The sequence below is a fragment of the Pholis gunnellus genome (genome assembly GCF_910591455.1).
Source record: "Pholis gunnellus genome assembly, chromosome: 14".
In the NCBI taxonomy this organism is placed as follows: Eukaryota; Metazoa; Chordata; class Actinopteri; order Perciformes; family Pholidae; genus Pholis; species Pholis gunnellus.
Window position 1 is genome coordinate 7,624,704 of NC_136541.1, and position 20,911 is coordinate 7,645,614.

Sequence of the window (20,911 nt, forward strand, 5' to 3'; positions counted from 1 at the left end):
TCTACAGTAGTATTCCTTCATGTATTTTACATTCCTGAATGTGACTTAATGGTTTTTAAATGGTGTTTGACACCATATGTAAAGAGAGGAAGCAGATGTGATACAAATTGCGGTTGGAGCAGATAAGCATGATTCACACAGATTGTAGAGAACATTGCAGCTGCCGTTGGGTTCGTCCTTGTCCGTTTCAACTTGACTGGAGGAAGAATTGTGTAATAATTACGATGGAGAGGTTTTCATAATGCTGACTTTCTGTCTTTTTCCTGTGAAATGACGGACCTTCTCAAGAATTTATCAGTTACTCTTTAGTATGTTTTGCGCAATGGCTTGTTTCAAAACGGTTACAATCTAGAATACTTCTCAGCAGACACACCTAAGCAATACTAATGCGGTTTGAAAAAGGGACTGAAGGGAGGCTTATATTCAATAACAAGAGAGCAGTTGGACTAGGAAAACAAAACCAGAAGGCTGAGGGCACCACATGCCAAGTCAACCTTAAAAGAACTGCACAGACAAAGACCTTTGAATGCGTTGCGTGTTATCCCCTCGTACCTGTTAAAGGAGAAATATCATGCTCAATTCCACGTTCCATGCTTGTATTTATGGTTTCTACTAGAACATGTTTACATGCTTTCATGTTAAAAAAAACTAAATATACCTGTATTCACAATCTATCTTAAATTCTCCACGGACTTCCTATCGCTTTCACAGTATTGATATAGCAGTTTGACCAGCGTAATAATAAAAAAGACCTCAAAATCTCACTTTTTACTATGTGGGACTTTTAATGTCTTCCCGTACCTGCATGTGCATACTTCCACAGCCAAGACACCCAGTTTAGGATAATTGGCAACTCTAAATTGGTTGTGCAATTAAAGCCAATGGTACAGCCACAGCACAAAAACTACAGGCAGTGGTCAGCCACCGACGGCTCAATGGCGCCTAAACTTGCTAATATGATTCTTCATAACTGCTTGTCGAATGATCCAATAGCTTCCAAAACCCCCCTCCCACTACACCAATGTTGGATTAAGGGAGACTGTGTGCGACCATTTATTCATCTTTCATGTGGGAGAAGACTGTAAGACTTCCTGGACTGAAAACGTTACTGTTCAAATAATCCAGGCAGCAATTATTTTTCCCTACACTGACAAGTGGAGATGACATAGTTATGGCTGCTGTCTTTGTATGCTAGTGCAGGGTCAGCGGAACAACTCTAGGCTTCTGAGAATCACAGCAGAGGCACGATTACGGCTGATGAATCAGTGTCAGCTAAGGAAGTAAAGGCTGCAAGTCTGCCCACATCCTTAACCCTCGGCTTGCAGAAGCAGCAGAGGAAGTAGGCCCTCATGAGAGAAAGTGTTTGATTAAAGACTTGATTTGATGCTGTAATACTAACTTAAAGGAATACTTCACAATACTTTACCTTGAATTCTTAAACAAAACTTAGTTTTTCTCACATCCCTCCATGGCAAACAGATCTTGATGAAGAACTAATGAGTTGAAGTAAATTGGGCCTAAGTTTAACAACAGCAAAACTATATCGAAACACACGTCTCCAAACTCACACACAACTCGTGTAGTATAATCAAAGTGCCTTTTATTGAATGTTCAAATACATGCATCTTCGGTAAAACCTCATTGTTTTAAACACTTCTAAATAACCAGACCAACGCTTGTGCAGGCGCTACTTGTCCATGCGAATCCAGACCAGTTTGAAGTGTTTTCCATTCCCCGCAGAGGCATGCGAGACAAACAAAGTTTTCTTTCATGAATTCAAGACAACACAGGATGAATAATTGATATACAAAAGGTCATTTTGAGGGTGAAGTATTCCTTAAGAGTTTAACAGATTGATCTGCACACCAAGTAGCTCCCATGAAATAGATTGTATTGATGTGTAACGTTTTGAGCACCAGGCTCTTCCTCAGACTGAAGTGGTCCTTTAAGCACACGTATCTGAATACCCACGCAAGGATAATTATTTCTGTACTGTACATGATTTATATATTGTGTCATAGAGTTAATAAGTAAAAAGGTTGTAGACGGTATGATTTGGTCGATTGGTCCAACTACATTTAAAAGGAAATGCATGTGTGCCTTTTTTTTTTTAAAGAATGTTGTGTTCAAAGAGGAAGTGGCTTCTGTGAATTTGAGAAGTGAGCTGTGGTAACTTTGGAGTTGAGTAAGATGTCAGAATGTAAACAGGTGAGGTGTACTGGTAAAAAAAATTGCTTAGTAGACAAAGCAATTAAGCAACATCGAAATCTTTTTGAGTCTTTCAACACAATTTGGCAAAAACATTTCCTCTAAAGAATATTTGGCCTCCGCAAAATACATCTCCTGTCTATTTTTGAAACTTAATAATGTAAGTGTCTTGCCTGATTATATTAATATTAATGGTGTAAAGTCTTAAGAGGGCAGCGGGTTAGTTTGCTGTTAAGTTGCTGATGGACTCTGTCTGACAATCACCGTCACTTTTACTCATTGTTTTTATGAGCAAGCCGTATGTTAGTAGGTCACCAGAATTTACAGCTGGATAAGACTATGTCTCATATAACTCTCAGCAGGATGAAATACAGAAATGATAACATATGTTATATGTATTACTTTGTTAATGCTATTTAGACATTACTCTCGACTTCACACAGCAGCTGATCCGTAGCAAATACACAGGATTATACTAAAAGTTATAATAAAGTAAAGAAAAAAAGTGTCAATTTCATCCCAGTACATCTAATTAACCAGTCTCTTTTTATTTATTAAAATACATGATTAAATACAGATTAATTCAAACTATCACTTCAATTAAGAAGACCTGCGGTCTAAATTCCTTTGGCCATGTTAGCCACTCATTGCCAACTCTAGTGAAACCATAGACTGTATATAAGAAGTGGATCTTGTCATCGTGACGTCACCCATTGTTTTGTGGACTACCGTTTTGAAGCCTTGAGTTTGGTGTCTTGGCCGTCACCATCTTGGATTATGGCCGTCGCCATCTTGACATTTTTGTAACCAATAAACGGAAGTGACTATATTTGAACGGCAGAGGAGTGACGTAAAGACTCTTTATACGACTCTGGTTGGGTAGCAACCTGTCAATTACAAGGTAGCCCCGCCTTGAATCATACTCTGCTTTATGGTCTATTTTACTCAAAATGGGACCACAATTTATGAAATGAACATCATGCTGTACTGAAGACGACTTGAAACTAGCGATTGAGACCATAAAAAACATGCTAACAATATTTACTGAGTCATTTTCTCATAGACTTCTTTTTGCAACCAGAGGAGTTGCCCCCTGCTGGTCAGTAGAGAGAATGCAAGTCAAAGACACTTTCGCATTGGCTTCACTCTTCAGAACTGGAGGCTTCCGCCTGAGTGAAACTCTTTCTATTTTATAACGGACTGAAATCCTTGGCCATGCAAAAGAGAAAGCCACCGTCCAGATGCCCGCGATAGAGTTTGTGTCCTATTAGATTCTGTTTTGTCATAACAGACTCGGTGCTCTCTTCCTCTGCACTCTCTACTAGTTTATTGGTTTCAACCACTTCAGGCTGTGACCGCTCATCGCTGAAGAAGAGTGGGTTTTCAAAGGTGGTTTACTTGTCAGGGATCGGTAAGCGATGAGCAAACTTCATCGTGCTAATATGTTATTGTGGGGCCTCTGGGGATTCCCACCCCAGGTGGGGACTTTTTGGACAGCTACAAAAGAGGATGATGGGTAAATTGATCCCTCGTGTTATTTAATTTCTTGATGACTTTAATTATTCTTTAGTGCCAAGTTTAATTTTCATTTAACAATGACAGGCAGTAAGATTTCTTTTTTTTTACACATTTCAAGTACAAGCAATGAACAGCATCTAGTGAGCATAAGCATAACATGTAACAATTATATACATTCAATCATAGATATAAAGACAGAATCAGACACCAATCATTCCCACTGAGACATCCTAGAGCCTAAATTGTTCTTTTCCATGAGGTCAGACATCGCCAACTCCATTAAAACTCACACTTAGTGACGTATTGTTAAATAACTGAATATATATTTACTATATACTATAGTAAAAAACCAAAGCTAAAACATTAATGAAGCATCCAAGTGTAATACATCAGTTTGGGATAGAGTACAGTACAGTGCATGTCCCGCTAGATTTCTGCTACTTTATAAATCACAGAGTTATAATCGGCTCAGGGTTTTCTACTTCTGCATTCTCTATCAGTTTATTGGTATCGACCACATCGGGCTGGGATCGTTCACTGTCGAAGTAGAGTGGATTGTCAAAGGTGGGTAAAGAACGAGGAGACTTCTTGTAGAGGAAGAATGCAACAACTATCAGCATAGAAGTGATAGTGATGATCAGCACAACTATCAAACTCGTGTGGACGCGACTGCGAGGATCCTCACCTCCATGAGGTTCTGCACAAGCAAATAGATGTGGATCAGTCAAAACAATTTAAATCAAATGTAGCTTTAAGTATCATTTATATTCCTTTTAATTACATTTCACGACATGTTTTTATTTGTAAAATAACTAAGTTTCATTACATGTAACACTCACCATTTCAAATATTGTTATTGTTGTTAAATTATTAAAATACTCAACTTAAGGAGATACAAAGGTGTAACTTACCAGGCTTTCCTGATCCTGAATCTATGTCCATCACTGTTTAAAGAGAAGAGAAAAAGGAGAAAAAGAAGGGAAAAGTGCTCAGATAACTAATCTTTTTTTAAGGAATACATTCAGGTCTAATTTCCCCTGGAGGGACGGCACTGACCCCTGTCACTCCCCAGTCTACCTTTATTTCAGCACTATATACATAAAGCAACACGTAAAATAACAGAGTCACAAAAGGTGATCTGAGGCTGGCTGTTGAGTTTATGGCAGTTGATGGAGGATTACCTTTTATTACCCCGTAATAACAAACCGTACAAATCATAAAGTTGTAGGATAATAGGAAGTTTTTCTCTCTTTGTTTTATTAGGTTTTTAGGAAAATGGACCTTTTAATAGAGGCTTGAGTGTGGCTCCCTCTTACTCCAAAGGCTTTTTGAACAAGGTACATGTATGAGGAGAACTTATATAAAACACCTTATATTCAAACCACATGGGAATGATAATCTTACCTTTGGGTGTTTTACAGATGTATGCTCTGTCGTGCCATCTGCGACCTGTCCTCCAAGACCCATCTAAGGTTTCAATCTGTGCATAGTCATTATCAGGCTCATCTTCAGACCAGTTAGTGTAGTCCAGGACTGTTTTATCCAACCACTTCCAGTCCCCTAGGGCCAAACAGAAACTTGATATAATACGATTTTCACTTTTATAGTTTGTTATATAACTTTTTGATATAATTATGTATTTGTAATCTGTCAAGGTGCGTACGAAAAGTAAAAAAAGGCCAAAAATATAACAGGGTAACATCTAGTAAACACAATTTAAAAAAAGGGGATTTGAGCTAAAAGTATTTTCTCAAATTAATAATTTTCCCAATTTAGTTTGTTTGTTTCACTTTCATCAGCAGGAATATTTAAAACAATGTTTAATGTATTTTTAAGATGTGATAAAATGTCTTATTCAAGTAGCAAACTGCTCTAATGAATAACTAGGTTGTGTACATAACGTTTGCGGGTGTGTGGTGTAGAGAGAGAGTGTGTGCGTGTGAAGGTGAGTATGAAATAAGCAGTGAGGTCATAGCTGTGAACGCAGCAGTGCAGTGTGTGTGTACGGTTTAATTGTGGGTGAATACACTTGTTTGTTTACAAGAAAACTCCACAGGTCACCTTTTTAAGTACAGTACAGAAAAGAGTGTAATCGTACCTCCATGAGTTTTGTACAGGCCAACCCAGAAAGCGCTGTGGCTATCTTGAAATATTTCCACATTGCTTTTGATGAAATCTTGCTCGGGAGGATCTTCAATGCTAGCCAGGGTTCCACCTTCACAACAACAAAAACAGTCTGATTGTAACAATTGCTAACCACTTATTACTGGTTTCTGTTTATTACACCATACACTTGATCTACTCTAGATCTAAAAGTGTCTCTTACCATGCCTGACACAGCTGCTAGCTGCATCTGCCCATTCAATTTCATCGGTTATAAACACGTAGCAATAACCCTTGAACGGCAGCCAGACATTGCTCTGCCGGTACTCCTCATTCGTCTCATGAGGGCAAATCCCTGGAAAGACGCTTGACTCTGTTGGTGGCACATCTGTGAGTGACAGAGACAGGGATGAGGGGATCAACTACTTACTAAATATTCAATGCAGTGAACTTAAAACCTCAAACTGTCGTTGTAGTAACTCTCTCTGCTCCACATCCTGGATCAATTCATTTATTGCATCTGAGTGAATTGACATTTTTCAAAAAGTCAGTGCTCATGAATTTCTTTAATGGAAGAGTGTGGAAATCACAAACTCTCATCAAGGTGGTTATAAAGTTGAAAAAAAACAACACATTTTACACTAATGGTGCGATTGTTAGACTGTAGACTGTTGTAATATAACTTCTAGCTATCAGTGTAAGCATTGAATGCAATGCTGCTTAACAGTACTCAGCAAAGAAGAAAAGATGTGCCATCTTTGATTTTAGATAAATTGTATTCACTCACCTGCGATCCATCAAAGTATGTCTTCTTTGTAATACTTGATGTAGTGTTTTGAAAAGCCAATATATCAGCTGATATGAGTTTATTGCAGATCTATTGGCAACTAGGTTTACTAGGTTTGAGGTCATTTAGAAAATGTGAACCATGACAGTTTGTCCATCAGATGGCACTGATATATTTAATTTGATACAAATAAAATGTTACTCTTAGTATTTAGTCACAATCCTTTAAAATAACTTTATATGTTTATGTTAAAATAAATCATTACCAGATTATTTAAGGTCTAAAATATTGATAACAGTATCTTCCTCAAAAACCCGGTATCGGTTGGGCTATAGTTTAATCATATAGAACATGACCATATTATCTATTACTGCAGTCATGGATCACAGCGAGGTTAACAAGCTAACATTTGACACACCGTATGCTAAAGACGTAAGCAAAATAAACTATATTACAGCTTTTACAGTAAGATCACTTAAACCTTCAGAAGTTGACACTCGGCATGACTCGTGGATTGTATTAATTTACGCTGCCTGCTGACGACCGTACCTGAAGACTTCTTGCAAACACTGTTCATGGTCCGATTGCAGAAAGCAGTCTTCCACTTTCCATCCACATCCAGGTACACACAAGGTCGGTCTCGGCTTGGTTCACCTGAAGCCCAGCCGGCAGAGGACAAGTGCCAGCCATCAGTATACCTAAAATAACCGTTTAGCTGAAAGCAAGAATGGATAAAATCAACATTTGAATTCAACATGCATTGTATATGGCTTTTTAAAATATCTCTCTTTGCCAAATAGATTGAACAAATGTACATTTTTATAAGACGCCACAGAGTAGATCGTCAGCTGTCTTGTGAGGCTTCTGTGTCGTTTGTCACGGATAAAAGCTAATCATTTTGTAGTAAATTAGTCATTAGTAATTGTTGAATAGTATCTGACTGAAGGATTACAAAAACAACATTTAAATTCCCTGGAACTAGCCGGTAATTGTTTTTTTTGTGCTCCAGTACAGTACTTTCAGTTGGTTGCAGCCTGCACCTGTTTGTTCAGTCCAATCCAAAGAGGAGCCATGAGATTCATAGCCAGCAGCTCGACGTAGGCTTGCGTCCACTCGTTTCGTAGGCTAGCCAGGTGGGCGTTATCACCATCACAGTGTTTCTTGGCATCATCCCAGGTCAGATTTTTAGTCACAAGCTTGATACTCTCATTTCCCAGAGTTACATAGATGTTAGTAACTGCTGGCTCTAGTCGAGTCGGCCACCTTTTGTCTGTTGAGAGGGAGATAAATATAAATACAATTAAAATAAATATATATATTTATTTTTATTACATTTGTACAGACAACTTTATTGACACGGGAACTACAGGTTAAAAGGATTGCTTTCCATTTTCCAAAACCATGTTTACTCTACTACATGGAATGCAAACTGAGTCTTGGGCAGTATGGAGCTGTTCTGTAATGTAAGACATTCTATATTGATTGATTTATTATTTTTTGCCTCAGATAATTTCTTAAAGAGAGAATAAACTCACCAACATCTCGCTGACAGACGAATCCATTGGTGTCATTGCAGGTCTTAATGAACCATTTGCCGGTGCCAAAGGAAGTACTGCTGGTCAGCAAAACACATTCGTCCTGGTGAAGGACAGAGGGAGGGGTTACAATTTAAAAATCTTTTCAATGGGACATCAAAACTACTGACTGGCTTAAACGTGCAGTGGTCTTAAGTGTTTGAGTGAGTGATTGATTTGATTGATCAACCTGATGATTTCCTTAACTCTTTGATGTTTGCTAGCAAGGGACTTTAGTCTGCTCTGTCATGACAAAAACTAAAAAGGAGTTAAATTTTACTTTAAAATCAGTCTTGGATATGTTACCTCATCCCATCTTTGATAAAAGGACCCTTGACGACGTCGATTTGCCTAAAGAGCGGAACAAGAGAAACAACAATTCAAACATTTTTATGTCTATTAAACAAGACTCAACACTAAGCTAAGATTGCGTGTACTTACAGAATAGCCCCAGTTGGTGTATTTCCGTGCTTTCCCATCAGTCCAGTAAAATCCATCTTGTTTGAAAGCACTTAAACCAATCCACAGGTCTGTATTTACCGTTTCAGCCATTTTGGTGGTCAAAAATGCTGAAATTTTAAAATGTAGAAATTAAGTAATTTTCAACTTTATTTTCACGTAGTTTTGGCAAATGTTTAAAGTAAATTCATCACTTTTCCAAAGATATTTTTGTTGTTGTTTTCCAGGTCAAGAATGAACTTTCACACTCGATTTACACTGTACACACGATTATGTATGATTATGATCATTGTTGAAAATATATGCAAAAGCAGTAGGACAAACCTTGCACACGCCTTGAGGGAATTGAGGCCAACTGTCCTCCCATGTCAATGCACTTTCTCATTGCTTCCTCCCAGATGGTCGGCTGGTTACTAATGATACTGTAACACTACAAATGAGAAATGAAATTGTGATTTTTTCACTCTACAACCAAACAATAGGCTTCTTTCATTAAGCTTTGATGCCATCTGATCTGATCTTAAGAAATGCCTGTGTACTTATTTCTCTACCAAACTCTGTATTTATAGTTCCTCCGTTGTTGTATCCCTAAAACCATTGTAACCTAAAAGAGGACGAGACTCTGTTGCATCAGGAATGCATTGTTGCATAAAAGCTTGTCGATAAAAGACATTTGATATTTGGTTGTTTCTTCTGATAATGTTACCTAAGTTTTTTTTCTCTTTTGAGCAATTTGTGATGTTCCAGTAGAAGGCATTTCACATCTTTAGTCTTTTCTTCACTCACTCTTTGTGCTCATTTGTTTTGAAAACCAAATGTAAATGTATCCCGTGTAAAACTCACTCACATGTAACTTCCTACATATGTGAATTCATCTTATGTGAAATAGTGTTTCACATTTGATATATTTTGTATCTTATATTTACATAACTTTATATATAAAGTACTTTTAAGGTTCTATCATTAGTTATATTTCAAAGATGCATCTACTCGGTATTGAAGATAACAATAAGTATAATTCAAAAATAGAAAAACCAAGTAACTGGCCCTATGTATAATGAATTGCCCAAAGGATTGCAAAGCCCAATAACTGATAGATATTATGTTTTTTTTCCATCATACCATTTATGAATGTAGGGTTTCCAAATGAAACTATGACGAGCCTGTTTCTGCTCCACCAATAACACCAATAGTTGCAACAACTGCTTAAATAAGAGCATGTTATATGTGTAAAAAAGGACAAGTCGTGTGGCTTGACTGTAATTCTGAAAGCTGATTATTTTACCACTCGGATATAGAAAAACTGTTTTGTAAATCACACCTGGACACATTCATTCAGTCCCAAATGCTCTTTAATGAGAGCCAATGTCAACTTGTTGAGCAGAGTAAACGAATAAACTGAAAATCGAAACTAACGGTTAACAGTGATTTCTGACCTTTGAGTCAAATTTGGTCCACCTGGGTGGGCAGCCACCTGTAGGGGGAACTGTGGGGGCTGCAGTGGTGTTGACAGGTGCCGAGTTTCCTCGTTTACAAATGAACTGGTGTTCTTGGCCACAATTACAAGTACGCCAGAAGCCTGTAAGTACAGTGGAGCTACAATGAATAACATTTCAGCATATTGCGAGTAGCATACTCCTCTTATCCAGAACATCTTATCTAGGATTAATACTTTGTTTAATTTGTCATTCGTCAGTTTGCAATTACTCACCCATGTAGTAAGTCATAGTAACACAGTTCTCATTAAAAGAATTAGAATCTGGTTGATTTTCATCCCATCTTCGTAACCCCACTGGAGAACCATCCATCCACCTTAAAGCACAGTTTGAATTATGACGTATAATCGTGCAAACAATAATTGCTTCACATTAGACCTTTTTATCCAACTTTTTGCCATTCTGCAGTAATGCTAAATAAGCAGAGGACAAATTAAATATAGAGGTGACAATAAATGTAGTTAAAAAAAACAGACAATCAAGAAAACTGCTTATAAAATCAAGCTGAAGTTTTAAATGAGTTTAAATGTCAGTACTAGTAATACTTACAAATAATAAAATACTGATAAACAATAACTTAAAATAAAAAGTGGGATAATTTCTTTTATATATATATAATATATAATATATGTGTGAGGATAGACATCTTAAAAGTAGTGCAAAGTGACATGCATACTGTAATCGATAGGCCAAAGAGTTTTCACTAACCAATGATTCACTGTATTCAATTTCATGGCATTCATTGATACTCACCATAATGACCTATCAAGATCCACCGACAAACCTATATAATATGACCCATAGGTTCTTGAAATCTGTGAACACATACACATGAATACACACACACTTTTAGACCTACTTCTTTCAATATAAATAGAAGTTGAATTGTTGTTTAGCAAACCAAAGAAAATAAACACCTACCTGTTTCCATAAGAAGACGTTTTCCTCTTTACTGTTGAGAGATACCAAGTCACCATGCCTCTGCTGACAGTAGTGACGAGCATCCTCCATGGGCATTGTCATTCTGTTAATAAGGTACTGATTCCCTCTCCACACAGTCCAACCATCTGAAGTGACGTTGAAGACTGAAAAGGTTTTAGAAACATATTGACAATTTGTGTTTTACTTTGAAGTGTCTTTCTGTTACAGTAAAACTATTACAGCTTAATGTCTGTCAAATGAAAGGTTAAACATCATCAAAGTGAATGATTTGTAATGGTACTCGCTAGAAGTTGTAATATTACTGATGCCAAGTGTTGCTTTTTTAGTTTTGTTTTGTTTTAAGGTGTATTGGTCTGGTCAAGTGGACCAATAATATCCTGTATGTAAATGACCTGATCAATGGAAATGTGTTTTTGACTCTGTGTTGTCTGAGATTTCTAATTCAATTTAATTCAATTTTAATAAACTGTTAATGACTCTTTAAAACATATCTTTGTTCGTATTTCACTTAGATTTGTTCAATTCTGATTTAGCAAAACATCTTAAACAGTCAATTGTAAGACTGTCGTGATCGTTTTGATACCTGCTCATTATTACAGTAATCTCAAAATGTTAAATGACTCCTCAAAAATGTGACATGTGAAGTTATACCCGGTCTAACCAGACATCACCAATGTCCCATTTTCTCCACCCTGTGTGTGTGTGTGTGTGAGTGTGTGTGTGTGTTTTAACTTACCCACTGCAGTATTATTTGGAGGTAGTTTAGGAATCACTCCTGTAAAGCCACAAGCAAGTGTCAATTTCATGTAGAGGGAACACAAACACATCTGCCACTGTCCCCACTCTGTCCTCGGCTATGAGTCGAATATCGTACTGTGGGATAATGTAAACGAATGAGGGGAGCATGGCAGTTCCATGGCCGTTTGTTTGACCACTCGCGCTATTTTTGTCTTTTATTGAAAAGACAAACCTCCATCTTGCCTGGTTTTAATATCTGAACTGGTTACTGGACAGATAAAGCAAAGATAAATCAAGTATGTTATCATACAAGTCACATCAACTCTTCACCCCCACTTTTGGAGATGTGTTTGTGATACAGATGTGTCTTGTGGGCAGTTTTTCAGTATGGATGAAGGCAATCAAAGGCATGAAATATCATGCATGTACAAGTCAGTTTTTCCTGGATGACTGTTAAAAATATTTTATAAAAATAGGCGTTTAGTACACATTTTATTCAACTGTACCTGCACGGATCTGACACAGCCAGTCGTTGTAACTCTCACAGTTCACATCGTTCCAGGACCCAGACTCATCCATGTTATACGTTCTGAATTCAGCACAAGATTCTTCATTATTATGATTGTTTGGCTCTCCGTCCTGCCAGTGCAGATAGTTTACCTTTGAACAGAAAGAAACAACAAACAATACGGTATGTTACACATGTTTTTATATATATATATATATATATATATATATAAATATATATATATATATAAGCACAAAAATACAGGATTGAATGATATGGGATCAGTTTAGTTGTAAAAAGTAGAGCACAGTTAACTAACCGGGGATCCATCACTCCATGCATAACCAGCGCTCGTATCAGGAATATGAAGTCCGATCCAGCCTCTTCCATGTCTGCAGTGCACAAAATTGTATAAATGATTCATCGATCTAACTTATTTTAGCACGCCGTTGCCCTGTAGAGGCAGGACGTAACTGATTCTATTTCATCTTACTTTGATATATTCACTGTGAGTATGAAACTTAAAATATTGATTTGCTTTTCTGTAATCCAATTGTGTGCCTCTGTATGCCAGTATTTGTGCTTTTTAATCCTCTTACATTCAGAGGGATATTTTACAGTATAATGGTTTTGTTTTCCACTGAAGTTAAAGTTATAATTAACCGGCTCGTACCGTCCCACACGTAGCTCGGCATCGCCGTGGATGCTGAGCAGGTCTCCTCCGATGGCCCTGCAGTAATCCCTGGCCTCATACCAGGTCTTCTCGTCTGCCCGAGGCCCTGTGAAGAACTGTGAAGAACACAACGGTGAACGTTATCATTCATTTGACATGAGGCAAGTTCCAGTTTACCTGGCGAAGTCTAATATTTGCTCTGTTTTAACTCTGTATTGGTCACTACCATCTTTTTTTTTTAGCTACTAACTCTTCCAATATGCTCACTAATCAAGAACTATGTGTGTTTGCTGCTGGACGTAGGATAAGTTAAATAATGTTACATTTACAAAATAAAGACAACATATGTAGAAATAACAGCATATGTACCGTATGTTATGGTGATTGTGACAGGACACTGGTTTTGTTTAGTTTGTATTTGCAGGAAACGTGTGTTGATGGCGTTTAGCTGAGGTTAACCTCTGAATGTACCTTCGTGCAGACGTTTCTTGTTCCTACTCGGACCCAGCCCTCCTCGCACTTGATAGGGGTTTGAGTCGGTGGTGCAACGGTTAAAACTGCCCCCTCTGCCAGGTGTTTGCAGATGTACTTCTCCTTGTTGGCGCAGGGCAGCACATCCCAGAGTCCGGCCAAAATCCCAGTTGTCATGGCAACGCAGCCCTCTTGGTTACCTTGAGTTGTGGAAGATACCAAATAGTGAAGTGTAAGTGACATAGCTGCTGTTCGTGCCCTCTTTTTCTTTTTTTAAAGATGGAATCTCTCTCGCTCTCTCTCTCTCCATACCTGGCATTTCAGCGTTCCAGTGAGTAAACTTCACTAAATCTGTGTTTGTCCACACAAATTGATCAATGTTCTTCTGATTCGAGAGGCCTAACCAGAAGTATTTCTCCGATCTCAACCCCACCATGCTGATAAGGAAGGAATTGTCCACCCTGGAAATATTTACAATAGATTGTCTCATCCTGTGAAACACTCGTACAATGTATAGTACTTCCACACACGGTTATATCATGGCGAATAAAAAACACGAGGTGTTGTTTACCCATTTGAAACATCAGCCAAGTAGGATTCTGAGCTCTTGCAGTCATCTTTAGCTTCATCAAACGTCTTCGTCTCTGCTCCCACAAAGTAGCAGTAGGAGCCATGTCTTTTCCATCCCTGTAGGAAGCCGAGCACTGATTAGAACGGAGTAGTTTTAAAATGCAACACATCCATTCTGTTCATAGAAGACATTTATCTGCAGTGCGTGATGTAGATGCTTAGCTGATGTCCAGCTGAACGTGATATTGAACCAGTTACTTTTCAAAGTTAATTTCAAGGCTATCATAGTGCACTTTGATTAGCCAGATGTTTTTGGAGATCATATACTTTTTTTTTTTTATAGATTATACATGTACTCACAAATTTGCAGCCTATATCCACTTCTACTTCATCTCCGGTGCGTTCAGTGGCACTCTGCTTCATACAGATAAAGCCAAGTTTCTCACTACACAAGCGATCGGCCCAGTTCCCATTCTGCAAGAAGAAAACATTTACATACTTGTAGATTTAATGTACTGGACGGGTGGACTAGATGTACTTAAATTCATAATGCTTTCCGCTTTGTAAATATTTGGGTTAAAAAACAACGATGAGAGTAATAATAGAAAAGAAAAGAATCCGACAAAAGGTCTTAATTTGATTGTTCGCTCTAGTTAAAATGCCTGCAAGCGTAAGGCAGTTCAGTATCTGTTGCACAAATCCAAAGGGGCTTTTCTTAAAAAAATTGATATTGATAAAGTGATATACTCAGATATACATGATATGATATAAGAAGATTAAACCATATGTGCACCATCATATCACATGTTGCTCCTTACCTCTCCTCTGATATGAACACAGTCATCTGCATCAGTGGAGACAACCGGTTTCCCATACTCCCAGCTGGTGAAGCTGACAGCGGAGTGGTCACTCCAGTCAAACAGCCCCTCTGTCTGTATGTCATTCAGTCCAATCCAAAGCTCATCAGTGGATGCTGCAGACATGGTCAGGGAGGAATGTGCCTCATGTCAACCCGTGGCTAAAATTTCACAATGTTAATAAAGATCTACATATTGAAATGAATGGAGCTATTGGTACCATGCGAACCATTGGCAAACATGGATTGTAGACATTGAATCTGTCAGTAAGTATTGTCTAAATTCTACTTCATGGAGATATATTGAATGAGTATAGCTTATGTATTTGTTTATTGAATATACTGCATGTTACACGCATCAGTGTCATTAATTAATTTCCAATTTTGAGATTGATTCATGTTTGGATGATTTGAGCAGAATCAAGAAAAGTCCCTTTTTTAACATGATTTGCTTGGAAAAGTAAGTAGATCCTACTGTATTTCTTAGAATTGCAGTCGTGAAAAACTCAATTTTTGATGTTCACAGTTCAGTCAGGAACACTCTCGTTATAGATTTTAACCATTTGCAACAAATGGAATACAGTTAAACTTGGCTTTAATGGCTCCGCTCTTTGAATGCTCCCCGGATTAGCCAGCAGCTACTGAGCTAAGACCGGGAGCACGAGCAATAACCCCCCTGGGTTTACAGGACAGAGGTACATTTTTTAAATACATTTCAAACATTTGCCAGAAGATGAACTAACAAAGAGGTGGAGGCTGGGGTGGAGGAGGCGAAGCTTCGCCAGCAGTGTGGTCTGTAGCAGCGTAGATGTAGAATGAATCAGTGAGAAGGAAGCCATATTTAAATAAACCTCCGTGAAGTGAGAGTGGGCTGTGATTGGTGCGTGGCCGATCGGAAGCTATGATTCAATCGGCTGGCTGTCAGCTGGTTACAGCTGGGGCGTATAACTTCCGTGTCCTGCATGAATTTACGCTAGCTTCATTTTAAAGTCTGAGGTCCTCCCTTCCTATTCTGACTTGTTGAGCTCTTTGGATTCTCATATTTAATGTAAAAAAAGATTTACGTTTTTAAAATCAGTCTACAGCAGAAACACGCAGAAGGTTGGACTGTCTTCCCGTCTATTGTCATCACGTACCGTATCCAAGTTGCGAGACGACAAAGCTTTGGTCCTCCACATTGCGGATGCTCACCAAGTCCCCGCCCTCTTTGCGGCACTCTCGCTGAGCATCAGACCATGTTTGAACAACACGTTGAAGGTGAAAGCAGTGGCCATTGTAGGGAATCCACGGGGGTGAACAAAAACCCTGCTCAACTGATGAAGAAAAGAGCAAAAGATTAACGGGAGTTATTGGCTGATGTCGTGGGGTGAACGTGTCATATAGAGAAACAGTACAGTAGCCAGAGGAGGGTAGAATACAATAGAGTAGAATATGTTTCTGTACTTTGGGGAGGAGATGGCGGGGCCCCGTCTTTGTAGCATATGTAGCCCTGTTTCTTGGTGCAGGATGAGCTTTGCCAGGTTTGCTCCCCAGCAGAGTCAAGAAATGCACAGTTGTGCCCCGGATTAGGAGTTGGATATCCTAAAACAAGATGATGATGATTTAAATTGAGATTCCTCCTTTACTCGTGCAGATCCACATACACCACGTCCTTGAGAGTTTTCATATCAGGTATAACACTTCGATAATGTGAAACCTTTTGTTGGATTTGTAGTTTCAAAAATGAATAGAATGCTGCATTTACTTTCACTTAATGGACAAACTGACTCCGATAACCTGGTACCTACAGTAAAATCTTTAGATATTATAAGGGATAACCTCTCAGTGAATTGAATGCAATGCATACAACTGATCCTGAATTAAAAGGAGAATTGATAGGATCTAGATCTATCGCAAGACATAAAAGGTAGAATTACACAGATGGAAATACTAATTATAATTGATGAAAAGAAAAATGTCGTTTATATGGGCTTGCCTTGTTAAAAAAGTGTACACCTGCATTAACTGGTGTTTGGTCACATGGGGGCAGCAGCAACAAGCAGTAAACACAACACTGACATATCATCACCTTATAGTTTAAGACTTTGCAAACAGTTGCTTATTTACACACACAGCAGATACTAAGCAACATTATCATTCTTCTGGGGCCGTGTTTGTGTCCACCTGATGACGGTAAGTCAAATAGTAACTCTCTTTTGGCTCTGTTTATGGTCTCCGCCAACTCCTGAGGGTAATGCCTGTGTCTGTAGCTGCTAAATGCTCCTCTGTGTTCAGCAGATAGTCGCTAACGTTGTCTGTTTGGTTCTGGGCAGAAAGAAAATGGTTGGTTTTCTGAACTTTATATCTATAAACTCCCTGTGTCTGGAGAAATGCTTGTGAGTGCCATCAGAGTGAACCATAGCCTGAAAGTTTCAGGCTCTAAAACCCAAACAATGAGCTGAAAGCAGTCATTCAAATCCCACAAAGAGCTGGAGGGGAACTTCAAAGGTTTTATGGTGAATCACCACCCTTGAAGACTGGTTGACATTATGCAAACTCACACCAGGGATTTTTCTTTTTTCTTTAAGTTGTTAGTAACCTTCTGTATAGCTCTAGTCTTATATGGTCGTTGCTTAAAGGAACTCCAGCGGAGCATTTTTAACCTTTTTACTGGAGTGAAGACTTACCTGTACTCCATCTCAGGTAACGGAAGGGCTTACTATCAGACCACTGCCAGCCATGTTGTGGGTCCAGCATCAGCCCAATCCAAAGTTTTTGTTTCCCTGATCCCAATAGCGCTGTGTTTATTTGTGTTTGTGTGGTTGAGAGGGACAAAAAAGGAAAAGGACAGAGTAAAGAAATTGTTCCTCTTTTCCACATTGTTCCTCTTTTTCATTGTTTTAAAACAAGTCAGCAGAAAGACAGAATCCACTGCACAAAGAAATAAAACAAAGCACACAAAGACACGCAAGGGAAATTTCTCAAGATGAACCATGAAATACCGTGACTGATACCGGTTTGGTCCATGGGTGCAAAAAGTAACAGTAGTAGTCATTTCATCATTGATTTCCTGTTTTTAAACTAAAACAGAGCTGCAACCCTTGTCTATTATCCATTGAATAATGCAATTTTAGTTGATTCAAAATGTTATACAGGAAACATGTCAAATTATTTTGTAAACATTTTTAAGAGTTTCTTTCATTGTTTCTTAAGTATCAAATGGACTGCATCTTTATCATATTGTTTACTTTCTTAGGATGGATGCATTAAACCTCAAATAGCAATTCATAAAAATGATTCATATTGAATGAGAAGGGGTTTTTTTTTGTATTTATATTAAAACATTTAACTCATGCAATATAGGCAATTTTTTAACAATATCTATATAAAGTAACCCCTCTATGTTGGGTCAGTTTCAGTACCAGCAAACATCCACCAGTTTGACATCTTACCTGAGACAAAAGCCTGCTGGTGAGGATCCGTGATGCTGAGCAGGGCGGCACTCTGCTGTTTGCAGCTGGCATCAGCCTGGGACCACGTCAAAACCGACTGTGAGTTGATCTGGTAATACGCTCCTGTTACAATGTTCTTCGTCCAGTGGTCTGTGGCTGTGCATCGGTACAGCAAAATGGAAAACTACATTCTTTAGTCATCGAAACAGTGTACTACTGTATCCTAAAATGCTGCTCTAATCTTGCATGCTTTGTGTTAATAAGCATCTGAGATGTTGACTAAACTAATGGACAACAACTTGTAATCTAATGTGTGCTCTGAAACAGAATTAATCTTCCTGAAGATGCATGTCGTGCTGGCATGTGGGATTCAAATCTTAAATTCAGTACTCACAAGTAGTCGGGCAGTATCCCCACTGCTCATGTTCAAATTTTGTATTAACCGCACACCAAGAGCGCTTTGTTGAGGAGTCGTACATTGTGCAGTCTGCATACCACCGGTCTTTGTACAGGAAGGGAAACTTGCAGATCTTACCATACGAGTTTCCTTCAATGGTATAAAGCTCTAAAAAAAAAAGGACAAAAGAGGTTGATCACTTTAAATCGTTTTAAATTGTCGCAAATTAATGATTCTGCAAAGATGTATTGTCTTGCCAATTGTTTTCAGGGCAGACCTAAATCATTTTTTCTTCACTACTGATTGACTTTATGCGTGCACAACCAAACTCCAGTCAGGAGGAACTTGATGCATCATTCTACTCGATCATACGTCACCTGACACTGAGAGTCAGGTGTTCAATAAATCCCGGTACAATCATGCATATTTGCTCATGTATTGTGTTGTTCAGTTTTAATACTTTACCTCTGTATGTTCTCGAACAGGAGCCGCTGGATGTCCCTGTGATTGTGAGCTCGTTATTCGGCCCGACAGTTTTGGTGAGGGCGGTTGATCCGTCAGGTTTGACTTCGATGTAGAGCTGTGTGTCTTTGAGAGCAAGCATTGTCACATTCTTGCATACCCACTGTTGAAGGTCACTGCTGTCGTCACAATCGTAGAGGCTTACTTCACTCCCCACACTTTTGCCCTGAGCTCCAAGGCACTTTTTGGTTGAGGTCACAAAAAGACGATTACCGGTTGTCCAGCGCATGTCATAACAGCGGGTGTTTCTTCTCACCAAACAAAAACCAGTGGCTTTGTTGGTGATTGTGAATGGAGAATCTGAAGAGATCAAAAAGATGTAAAAAGAATAAATTATGTTGCATAATATTGTATTTTGTGCATATGGTCCTCTTACAATCATTGTCAGAAAGCATATATATATATATATATATATATATATATATATATATATATATATATATATATATATATGTGTGTGTTTGTATGAGACATCTAATTTCAAATGTACTTTTTTTCATTAATTTTCTTTTCAACTGGAGCTCCTCTCTTTTCAAAACTGTGACAGACCAGAGATGCACTCAGAGCATCCTTGCTGCAGTGGTGTCCACTCTTCGTTAAGCCCAAATATACCATTTTAAAAGCATTTTTTACAAGAGAACGTATAATCATAATTTACAAAATACTCTAAAATAGTTTTGATTTCAGTCCTGTAGTGAAGTCAATGAGAATCTAAATCACTTCCAATACAACAAATATTCAGTAAAACTAATGTATGATGATAGCTGATCTTTTCATCAGCACCATGAGATATTAGACACATAAATAGATACATACACATAAGAAAGCTTTAGTGCATACTGTACCATTTCTTGTTGAACATGTTGGGATGAAGAGCACAAAGGCTGCAAGAGTTATCCTCTGGGTGAGCATTCTTCCGATAAGTCTCAGAGCAGGAGACATTGTCCACGCATTGCAAGCAGAGGACTTATGAGCATGAACATGAAAAGGAGGGAATCTTAATACCCCTGACACTCTCATTTTTTTTTTCTTCTTCTCATTGAGAAAGTGTCATGTTTCAGATTGGCACATTTCAGCATTTTGCTACTGGTAAAAAGGGGGGTTGGGATACAAAAACACACACACACACGCACACGCACACACACACTGTTTTGCTTGCATGGATGTCACATCCTCGAAATGGCAAAAAAGCCCCATCCACTTCCTGTCCTGGAACGAAATGATCTGTGAGAGATTCATGCTAAACATGACTCATGAGTCGATGGTCCAGTGCAGCATCCACACTCATAGACTTTGAGTCACATTCCCGATATCTACTGCACGTTGACACTGCAAAGAGACGACTTTTCAGTGCGTTATAATGCAAACATGTGAATGACAGATATTCTGAAACAATAAAGAAAGAATTGACATTGAAAGAGTCACATTTCCAGGCGTGTAGCAGGAAGCACTGCGTCTAATTCACTGTTCAGTGGTGCCATGTTTATGTGGATCACTAATGTGAAAAACAAACCCGCCATCTTATTAGCGGCACGAAGCGTGGATCAATGTATCGGTCTGTGACTTCATGATTATGTATTCGATATTCTTAAGACTGGTGAGCCATTGTATCTGTTCTATGAAAGCGTTATTATTTTTCTCTTACAGAATAATAGTGG

General features: G+C 38.4%; 1 protein-coding gene across 1 annotated transcript; it reads right to left on the reverse strand.

Annotated features, from left to right (window-relative positions):
* Positions 1-2,735: 2,735 nt before the first annotated feature.
* Positions 2,736-20,207, reverse strand: mrc1b (mannose receptor, C type 1b). The gene is made up of 31 exons (XM_079173641.1): positions 20,099-20,207; positions 19,197-19,553; positions 18,729-18,899; positions 18,335-18,490; positions 17,570-17,680; positions 16,347-16,484; positions 16,040-16,216; positions 14,866-15,020; positions 14,408-14,521; positions 14,049-14,164; positions 13,790-13,938; positions 13,478-13,677; positions 13,007-13,122; positions 12,653-12,725; positions 12,332-12,485; positions 11,824-11,862; positions 11,067-11,230; positions 10,899-10,960; positions 10,361-10,461; positions 10,086-10,228; positions 8,974-9,079; positions 8,632-8,759; positions 8,497-8,541; positions 8,152-8,254; positions 7,657-7,886; positions 7,166-7,331; positions 6,053-6,217; positions 5,825-5,941; positions 5,131-5,286; positions 4,638-4,670; positions 2,736-4,423 (listed from the first exon to the last, which is right to left on the reverse strand). Exons 1-31 carry the CDS (start codon positions 20,193-20,195, stop codon positions 4,176-4,178), a joined length of 4,290 nt encoding a protein of 1,429 aa, XP_079029767.1. The 5' UTR covers positions 20,196-20,207; the 3' UTR covers positions 2,736-4,175.
* Positions 20,208-20,911: the final 704 nt, after the last annotated feature.

Coding starts and splice junctions, on each gene's coding strand:
- mrc1b (XM_079173641.1), bottom strand. CDS start 20,195: ATGTCTCCTGCTCTGAGACTTATCGGAAGAATGCTCACCCAGAGGATA. Junction 18,900..19,196: donor CTGTTCGAGAACATACAGAG/GTAAAGTATTAA, acceptor TTTTTTTTTTAG/AGCTTTATACCATTGAAGGA. Junction 18,491..18,728: donor GGGATACTGCCCGACTACTT/GTGAGTACTGAA, acceptor ACCGATGCACAG/CCACAGACCACTGGACGAAG.